Raw genomic sequence first — 10,711 nt, 5'->3', positions numbered from 1 at the left:
GAGATAGTGTTCAAAATTTGTCATGATAGAAATAACCCTCAAAATCAGAGCCGCCATTTTAACTTGATTTCTCAGAAAAACCTGTCTTTTCACAGCTGAATTATGAAACTTTGCAAGTATTGTAACAACCTCATTTAAATTTCCTGGTTAGAAATATTATCATATATCTAATTTCTGAAAACTTTTTTGAAATTGTCTAAGGAACAAAAACGGAGATAGTGTTATCCTGAAGCCAGAATAATTACCGATATGTAAACACAGCCACGATGTGCAATCTTTCGATGTTTGGGGTTTTCTAAACTTAATCATTCAAGTTTACATTCAATGCAGCACTCCCAAACCGCATGGAAACCTCAGCTACATTTTGTAGCTACGCACAGTTTTAATGTTACGTTGATTTGCGATGTTTTCTCATGGCATAATTATGATTTGAGTTGAATGCAGCGAACCGCATATCCAATATGGCGCAGGTGAAGCGTAACTCTCGATACCAGTGACCAATGGTAAGGCAGAGAGCAAGTTGCCAATCTCTGTATTATACGTCTCTGCTGGTACTCTGAACATTTTCGTTTTCACCGGATGCACTGAACGAAAGATAATAGATCTTAACCTATCCTATATCATGGACCCATAAATACACTGTACTCCAGAATTAATTTTGAACCTGTTTTTTGAGTAAATTCAAACTCGTGGTCGACTGAACGTCCCGATTGCTGGCTCTCATCTCCTTGCAATCACTGTTCTTTAATAAAGATGCTTTTCTGGAGTTTTAGCATTTTATAACACTCTAGTCTATTATCATTTGCTTCAGTGCATCTGTTGATCACTAAAATGTTTTCAAGTAGAAAAAAAAGAACATGTTCTGAGAACTCGCCTTCTGCTTGTTTTGGCAGCTGCCATCTTTTAAACAGTCCCAACTTTTTCAACGTACAGGCTACACTACAGAGCACTCCGAGGTTAAGAAATTTGTTATCATCTGCAAGCTGTAATTAAAACGAATTAGTTGAAATAATTCAAACTTGAATATGTTTGCTGATAACATAACATATTAATAGTTTTTAAAGACTTGTTTAACGCATACCCCTATTACACATTTTTTTACCTGCTGGTATTCCGTAGATTCTATCAACTCTGCATTGATTATATAATCTTGTAGCTGGCAGGAAACATTTTCTTCCACCAGAACCCCTTTCGCATTTCCGGTTCAACCAGTTGAAACGGTTGAACAACAGAACGGTTGAACAACAGGTGCAGATCTGACCTCCGGCATATTCGGCATATCTTAGCTCACCTGCTCAAAGGGCAAGTGAGCTTATGTCATGGTGCAGTGTCCGTCGTACGGTGTTGTCCGGCAACTTTTCCTTTAAGCAACATCTTCTGAAGAACGAACAGGCCTAGAGTCGTGATATTTGGCTGAAAGCTTTATTGTTAGGAGCCTAACAAAGTTTGAGAATGAAAATGACCTTGACCTAAGTATACTTTCAAGGTCACAGCGGTCAAAGATGTCAAATGACTTCTGCTGAAGAACTGAAAGGTATAGAATCTTCATATTTGGCTGGTGGCTTCCTTGGATTGAGCCTGACAAAGTTTGAGAATGAAATGACCTTGACCTACATTCAAGGTCACATGAGTCAAATGTGTCAAACACTTTAAATGACTTCTTCTGAAGAACTGAAAGTTATAGAGTCTTAATATTTGGGTGGTAGCTTTTTCTGGGGGAGCCGAACAAAGTTTGAGAACGAAAATGACCTTGACCTGCTTTCAAGGTCTCATGGGTCAAATGTGCCCAACACTTCAAACGACTTCTTTTGAAGAAATAAAAGGTAGAGAATCTTAAAATTTGGCTGGTATCTTCTTTGGATTGAGGTTGACAAAGTATATGAATGAAAGTGACCTCAACCTACTTTAAATGTCACAGAACTCGAGGTCAACAGCACTTCAAATGACTTGTTCTGAAGAACTAAAACGCATGGAATCAAAAGATTCGGCTGGTAGCTGCTTGGGAAAGAGCCAACAAAAAAAATTTGAGAAAGTTTGACGTCACAATGGCTCAACAATGACGTGACATCACAAATTTGGAAGACACTGATGCCACAATGCGGAAAAGGCAACATGATGAAATTAAAACTTTTTACGAAATATTTACCGTACACGTTTGAAAGATGAGATTATTTTTTTCTGCGCAAACTCTGTTTGCAAATATGGAGTATCCTAAATCTCGCTGACAAATTTGTTTTCATCAAAAAAGCTCAAGAAAAAATTGCTATTTTCAAAATGGTAGCCAGTCCAAATGCATTTCCATGGGTTCTGGGCTTATTCTGGTAGTTGGAATGAGAAAAAAATACTCTTTCCTGCCCAAGGGTGTAGGATAGGGAAATTCTACCCTCAGGATTTTCGAATTTGGCGAAACCCTTGGCAGAACTTCAGGTTTTACCAGATTTTAAAACCTCTCGGGTGGAATTTCCCTATCCTACACCCATGGACATAAAAGAGTCTTATAATATTTAATGAGTATAATTTGCTATGACTGCTTAAATATCTAGGTGAGCGATACGGGCCCTTTGGGCTTCTTGTTTTATAAAGGTATTACATCTTATGTGTAAGTAAACTAGGAAGCCTATGTTTCCTTTTATGGTTGGCATATAAATGTATGAAATATGTAGTTATAACAGAAAACGATACTTCCTTTTGTGAATTGCTGACTTACCCTGGACTAGACTCACTGCAATTGACTGGAATCAAATTATACTAAAACTTCTTCTTTTTTCAGAAAAAAACAACAGAACCACATTAGTGGGCCAAGCAAGTCCATTAACAGCAGCTCAGTAACTATGACAACCTGCATAGACATTAACAACAGTGGAACGGAGAATCAGCCATTACATGAAAACCAAGAGCAGACAACTCAGGATGTTCAAGAGGCCCCTGTTGACACTGATGTTGAACATGTTGCCATGTCACTGTTAGAACACCATGAGAACGAGAGCAAAGGGCCATCAAATATGAAGTCTTTCAATATAGAGCCAGCTTATCAAAATACCATAGAGAACCCCTACAAGGAGACAACAGTGACCTTGCCCCATCTTGTGAAGAAGATGCCAGAAGAACAACTGTTACCCCGTCCCTGGCGCACTTTCAACCAGGTGGTGTGCTTGTCATATATCAGTATTTTATTCTGCATGTGTATAGGGGTGTTTGCAAACCGTTATGCCTGGCGCGCCAAGCTCCAAAATGGCAAGGGCCTATATGGTCTTGCCCAGAAATGGTCACGCCGTGCAGTTTATGCTAGCTATACTGCCTTTGTGGTAGGACTTATAATTATCATCATAGTCCCCTTGACAGCAACTAATACTATATAAATCATAAAAGAGCAAGGGCTTGAAATAGAAATGCAACAACAGCAAGATTTTTGTGGGAAATTGAGCTAGGTTAACCACAAACCTGTTTTTATTCACCAGCCCCTATATTAAAGCTTGGTCAGCATAAAGGTAACCAATATGTTACACATGTGATATAACTTGGTATACAACCAATTTTAACTGCCCCTCTTGTATGATCTGTCATCAGTTTTCTGCTTATCATTGCCTTCATTTTTCTGCCACCTAATGTTCTCCATTTTTCAAATATCATTCATATGTTTACTTCCTTTGAAATTTAAAAGATCAAAGGTCAAGAACATAAACTATAAATAGAATATTCCATTCAGCTAGGAGCTAATGTAGTCCATAGGTCTGGATGTGGAAATATGTTTTTTTTTGTATCAGCTTGATTTGATTGCTTTAATTTATTTTAATAATAATCAACTTTGCAATATTTTTCTGGATTTTGTATGATTGCTGGTCAGATATTGAGATTGTATACAAATCCAGAAGGTGCTGAAGTTTTAACATGATTTGAAACTTTGTTGTAGTATATACCAGGTAGGTCAATACACTTTGTTGTAGTATTTTAATTTACCAGGTACGTCAATAAACTTTGTTGTAGTATTTACCAGGTACGTCAATACACTTTAATGTAGTATTTACCAGGTACGTCAATAAACTGTTTTGTAGTATATACGAGGTATGTCCATCTATTTTAAAACTTATGCATATAATTGTTTGAACTTTCAAAGATCTGTTCACCAAGTATTGGTGCATTTATGTTAATACATTTCTTCATTGCTTTACATAATTTACCTGTACTCTCACTGGTGGTGAGATGTTATGTACTATGTTTACATACTGTTCAAATTCAGATGGACCTGGTCATTACCAGGCATACATGTTGTTGTAGATACTGTTTATATTGAGCTTCTTGATTCCAGAAACTTTAAATTGTTGATAGTTGATTTGAAAGGTTTTATAATATACAAATGCAGAACATTTAGAGGAAGAATACAACATACATTTAAACAATAACTGGTTGTCTGGATGTATATTTTTTATTATTGTTGATATAATTACAAGTGGCCTCTGGCAAATCCCATAAAACCTGCTATATCAACAATAATTACATCCAGACAACCAGGTATTTTTTATATTTACATATTTTCTTTTTTAAGACATATTCCTACAAAAACCATTTGCCTTGCCTCAAAATACATTTCAGGTGGCCGTTTTGTTTGTTTACATATTCCTACACCTGAAACAGGCAGTTGTAATTATAGTCGAGCAGTTGTTATTATAGCCTATATAATTACACTTGCCCTCTAACACTGTTGTAATGGGACGGCGCGGGGGCAAATGTAAATATTTTTGAATGTTTGAGCATGTACACATTGAATATAGTGTTTAGAAGTATGATTGTAGTCATGCAAGTCTCATTGGGGAAGTTAAAAAACTTAAAGATGTGTTAGATTGTTCATTTTCACAATAATCTCTGATTTATTCTACAAATTTTTCTTCAGAAAATCTTCACTCCACTGCACATAAGTTTAAAATGAAGACCAAGATTTCTAAGTTTGCTATGATATTTTTGCTAAAAGTACTGGAATGTTAAAGATAGTTGTGTTCAGGCAGTGGTTATTGATGGAGTTCATGCCATTAACCTTTAGTTCACTCATACATACAGTAGAATATATTTCTATATTAATGTCATTCTATTCTCATAAACGATGTAAGTAAATACATAGTTCTATTAAGAAACATATGAACACTGTGTCAGATAAACTAGCTGTTGTATACCTGTTATCTACTTTGTGTAATCTCTGTGTTTTGGGGTACTTGAGGAGGCTTTAGTAGTACAAGGGGCAGTGGCAAATGTTTAAACACCAGCCATAGTAGACTAGGGGCAGTGGCAAATGTTTAAACACCAGCTGTAGTAGAATAGGGGCAGTGGCAAATGTTTAAACACCAGCTGTAGTAGAATAGGGGCAGTGGCAAATGTTTAAACACCAGCCGTAGTAGAATAGGGGCAGTGGCAAATAGTTAAACACCAGCTGTAGTAGAATAGGGTCCGTGAAAAATGTTTAAACACCAGCTGTAGTAGAATAGGGTCCGTGAAAAATGTTTAAACACCAGCTGTAGTAGAATAGGGGCCGTGATAAATGTTTAAACACCATTTGTAGTAGTTCAGGGGCCTTGGCAAATGTTAAACCACCAGCTGTAGTAGTTCAGGGGCCGTGACAAATGTTTAAACACCAGCTGTAGTAGTTAAGGGGCAATGACAAATGTTTAAACACCAGTTGTAGTAGTTAAGGGGCCATGACAGATGTTTACATCCCAGCTGTAGGAAGCTTCATTAGGGACCACCGGACAGATAAAGCTATAATCTAAATATTTATTGAATTTTTGAACTCAAACAGTTCTGTTATAATTCAGAATATTTGTCATCAAGACGGTATACTTCTTGAAAAAATGAAAGAATTGAATATTGTAGATGGAAACAAACTGTAGTTGAAAGATTTGACACAAGCCAAACAGTAATTTTATAACGTATCTACACTTCTTGTCCTCTATACACTGTATTAAGTGGGAAAATGCAATTTTATAACATGATCATGTGTTCATATATTTTTCTGATTAAAACATGTTTACTCTTCTTTATTGTGCTATTTTAAAAATATGTAAATATCTTGTAATAAATATAGTACATGTATTTTATACACTTTTTGTATTCTACATTTTTATTTCATTTTTACATTTATTTTTAATGATTAGATGTTTTGCACTGGTTTGTTTTCATTTAGTTGGATAGACATTTTTTGCAATATTTTTCATAACGTGATCATATAATTACCCAGGCTTAAAGGCCCTATTTGTTTTAGTTTCCAGGCTGAAAGACATGTTTACCAGTCCATGGGCTGAAATGCCTTGCATGTTTACCAGTACATGGGCTGAAAGGCCTTGCATGTTTACCAGTACATGGGCTGAAAGGCCTTACATGTTTACCAGTACATGGGCTGAAAGGCATTAATTCTACTAGTTCATGTAAAGGGCATTACTCCATCAGTTATAATCACGAAGAGTTCTACTAAGAATTGTTTTGACTAATTCTCTCTTCTATAAAACATGAAGCAACCAAAAGACATTGTTTTTTTGGGGCTTACACTAGCTTCCCTGGGAAGTTATCTTTCAGTGTTCATTGTAAGACAGTGTTTTGGGGCTTACACTAGCTTCCCTGAGAAGCTATCTTTCAGTGTTCATTGTAAGACATTGTTTTTTGGGCTTACACTAGCTTCCCTGTGAAGTTATCTTTCAGTGTTCATTGTAAGACAGTGTTTTGGGGCTTACACTAGCTTACCTGAGAAGCTATCTTTCAGTGTTCATTGTAAGACATTGTTTTTTGGGCTTACAGTAGCTGCCCTGGGAAGTTATCTTTCAGTGTTCATTGTAAGACATTGTTTTTTGGGGCTTACACTAGCTTCCCTAGGAAGTTATCTTCAGTGTTACTTGTAAGACATTGTTTTTTGGGGCTTACAGTAGCTTCCCTGGGAAGTTATCTTTCAGTGTTCGTTGTAAGACATTGTTTTTTGGGCTTACACTAGCTTTCCTGGGAAGTTATCTTTCAGTGTTCATTGTAAGCTATTGTTTTTTGGGCTTACACTAGCTTCCCTGTGAAGTTATCTTTCAGTGTTCATTGTAAGACATTGTTTTTTGGGGCTTACACTAGCTTCCCTAGGAAGTTATCTTTCAGTGTTACTTGTAAGACATTGTTTTTGGGGTTTACAGTAGCTTCCCTGTGAAGCTATCTTTCAGTGTTCATTGTAAGACATTGTTTTATGGGGCTTACAGTAGCTTCCCTGTGAAGTTATCTTTCAGTGTTCATTGTAAGACAGTGTTTTTGGGGCTTACACTAGCTTCCCTGAGAAGTTATCTTTCAGTGTTCATTGTAAGACATTGTTTTTTGGGCTTACAGTAGCTTCCCAGGGAAGTTATCTTTTTTATCATTTTTTATTTTCAAACATTCAAATTTTGAACAACAATAATTCTGCAAAATGCACAGCAATGTGTGATTTTTATGTAATACTTCTCTTGAAAAGGACATTAGTGTGGTAATGCTATAGTTTAACATGTTATTACCCGTAACCTGTACTGCTGGTGACATGCCTTACTTAAGTTAGTGCCTTGACTGAGAGACAGCACTTGTACCTTGTCTGAGAGACAGCACTTGTACCTTGTCTGAGAGACAGCACTTGTACCTTGTCTGAAAGGCCTTAACACTTTTTCCAGTACATTTAACTGATCATTGTTGTCCAGTGTGGCCTTGACATGTAACTGATCATTGTTGTCCAGTGTGATCTAGACATGTAACTGATCATTGTTGTCCAGTGTGATCTAGACATGTAACTGATCATTGTTGTCTAGTGTGACCTTGACATGTAACTGATCATTGTTGTCCAGTGTGATCTTGACATGTAACTGATCATTGTTGTCCAGTGTGGCCTCGTTAGGACTGAATGCTAATGGTCCCCAGTTTCTTAAAGCAGTAGCATTTTCATCTTTATGCTTTAAAAATGTTATAGATAGAAAACTTGAATGGTTTTCTTGTTTAACACTACTTACATCTAACTCAAATGGCTACTATTTTTTACTTGTATAATACAATGTATACACGCTAAATACCCTCTTAATGAAGAGCAATCTATACAGGTCTCATGGTCGTTATTAGTATGTAAATTACAAAGATGTTTTAAATGTATATTTTAGAAATCCTAAATGTTCATATTCTATGGTATAGTTTTTAGTGTAGGTTATGTTATATTATTTTTTAATTCTTTGTTTTAATGGGTAATATTCCCTTTGTGTTAATAGGTAATGTTCCGGTGGACTGTTTTAATGGGTATCATTCTCTTTGACAGAACTAAAGCATACTGTTATTTACATTCAACTTGCATAACCACATGTAATAAGCCACATACACTTTTTGTATGTAATCTTTAGGAGGTGTAAAAGTGATACAATATTCCGACCCAAAGTCTGTAAGAAAGCATGTGAAACATGGTAGACTGGACAGTGGATGTTATATGGTTGCCTATAAGGGAAATGATTTAGAGAAGTGGTGTTTTAAGTAGTTTTTATTGTACATATAATCCTGGTGCAGATAGCATCGGTTATATTTTGTATCCAATATCATATAGTTCATCTAGCCACATCATCTCAAGCTAATTATTGCCTAAATAGCAACTTAACATATTTTACTTAACAAAATGAAAAGAATTGGACAAAAGTCATACGCTTGTGACAAGATGATTAACCTTTTATTAATCAATTTGCAAAATAATATACATTTTGAAGATTAACTTTTATGTGATTCTCATAATTCAGATTATGCAAATACCCCTTTTTTTAAGACATTAATTAATAATTTTGGACAATTAAGTAGTTGTTCTCTCTCGTGTTTATTTTAGTTTGCAAGAACTTGTAAAGTATTGCTTTAATTTCTCTTCTTTAATTTCTTAAATTTATTTTTCAGTAACAATTTTCTGCTTGCAGCTTTTTTGTTGTGCTGCCTGTTTACGGAGTGTTTTCTGTAACTGAAGGTTATCGTGTACAGCGGTGTCATGTGAAGTGAGATCTGCCGGCAGTTAATTATACATAGAGGTACAATAATACCATGTACAATTCTTCCTCCACAGAGAGCTACAAATAGAGAACATTTTGATCTCTGTAATAACTGCTAGTTTTGTGATTGACATGTTTCCTTAAAAAGCAAATGAGTGAATATATTTGTCATCCCTGAGAATTAACTTATAGCTCATTATATACAACAAACATAGGTCTACCAAGACACATCCTGTGGATTAGTTTGTGTAAATCCTAAAATATTGAACCAGGAAGAAAAAGGAATCTCTAGTGAGTAAAATGTGCTCAATACCTTCTGGAAATTATTGTATTTGTATGTTATACAGTCAGTGTATAAGTAAAATGTTTGAGAATAAAAATATTGTAAAGCTGCTTTCACCTTGTCAAAATTGTCTGTACATATTGTGTATTATATCATAGGACTTTTGTTTTTTTAGCTACCTGGCCCAAAGAGCCATGTGAGCTTATGCCATAATGCGGTGTCGGACAACTTTTTCTTTTGAACAACTGGAGGACCTAGGGTCATGATATTTGGCCAGTAGGTACCTGTGATGGAGTGCTATACAGTTTCCTCATTAAAATGATCTTGACCTACTTACAAGGTCACAGGGGTCAAATATGATAAAAATATCAAACAACATTATCCTAAGAACCATTTGAACTAGAGTCATGATACTTGGGTATGTTATGAATATCAGCAGTGCAAATATTTTTCTCAATTACAGTAATGAGGTCAAAGGTCAACTTTAAGTGCTAGTCAGGGGTCAAATGTCAACTTTGGTTAAAAGCTTTAACAATCTTCTTATCAAGTTCCATAAGGCCCAGGGTCATGATATTTGGCCAGTAGGTACATGGGATGGAGTGCTATAAAGTTTCATCATTCAAATTACCTTGACCTACTTTCAAGGTCACAGGGGTCAAATATGTTAAAAATTTCAAACAAATATATTCCAAGAACCATCTGGACTAGTCATGATACTTGAGTATGACATGTAGACCAGCAGGTGCGAATATTTTTCTCAATAATAGTAATGAGGTCAAAGGTCAACTTTAAGTGCAAGGCGGGGAGTCAAAGGTCAATGTGGGTTAAAAGCTTCAAAATTAAAATTTGAAATTTCAATCAACAATATCTTCAGAACCGTTTAAGAGATGTTAAAATGTCTTGTGTTTTAGTTACCAAATTTGGTCTTAAGTTACCTATATGTCAGTTTCATGTAACAAAAAAACCAGGTGAGCGATACAGGCCTTCTGGTCCTCTTGTTTTCTTTTTGTTTCTCACATCAAATATCGTGCAAGGCACAAGCATTATGTTTTATCATTTGTAAATATTATTATTTCCAAGCATAAGAATGACACTGTCATACCACAAACAATTACTTGAATCAATATAAATATACTCTGAATCGGTGAGCTGGGGGTGATTTGTGTTGTTCACTTGTTAATGAAAAAGTAACAAACGAGTGATGGTATGGTTAACGGACAAGACAGCTAGGATGTAAGTAGTAACAAACAAGTGATGGTATGGTTAACGGACAAGACAGCTAGGATATAAGTATCAAACAAGTGATGGTATGGTTAACGGACAAAGTAACAAACATGTGATGGTATTGTTAACAGACAAAGTAACAAACAAGTGATGGTATGGTTAACGGACAAGACAGCTAGGATATAAGTAACAAACAAGTGATGGTATGGTTAACGGACAA

At 35.6% G+C, this 10,711-nt stretch overlaps 1 protein-coding gene across 1 annotated transcript in view; it reads left to right on the top strand.

The window, feature by feature from the left end:
* LOC110446125 overlaps positions 1-4,453 on the top strand; it is a 5,286-nt gene extending 833 nt beyond the window's left edge. The window contains exon 2 of the mRNA XM_021491112.1: positions 2,771-4,453. Coding sequence (XP_021346787.1) covers positions 2,771-3,359 — 589 coding nt within the window. The 3' untranslated portion in view covers positions 3,360-4,453. The remainder of the gene's footprint in view (positions 1-2,770) is intronic.
* Positions 4,454-10,711: the final 6,258 nt, after the last annotated feature.

This window comes from Mizuhopecten yessoensis, unplaced genomic scaffold (assembly GCF_002113885.1).
Source record: "Mizuhopecten yessoensis strain PY_sf001 unplaced genomic scaffold, ASM211388v2 scaffold2583, whole genome shotgun sequence".
NCBI lineage: Eukaryota > Metazoa > Mollusca > Bivalvia > Pectinida > Pectinidae > Mizuhopecten > Mizuhopecten yessoensis.
Note: the sequence above shows the minus strand (reverse complement) of the source record. Positions and strands in the feature narration are given on the sequence as shown.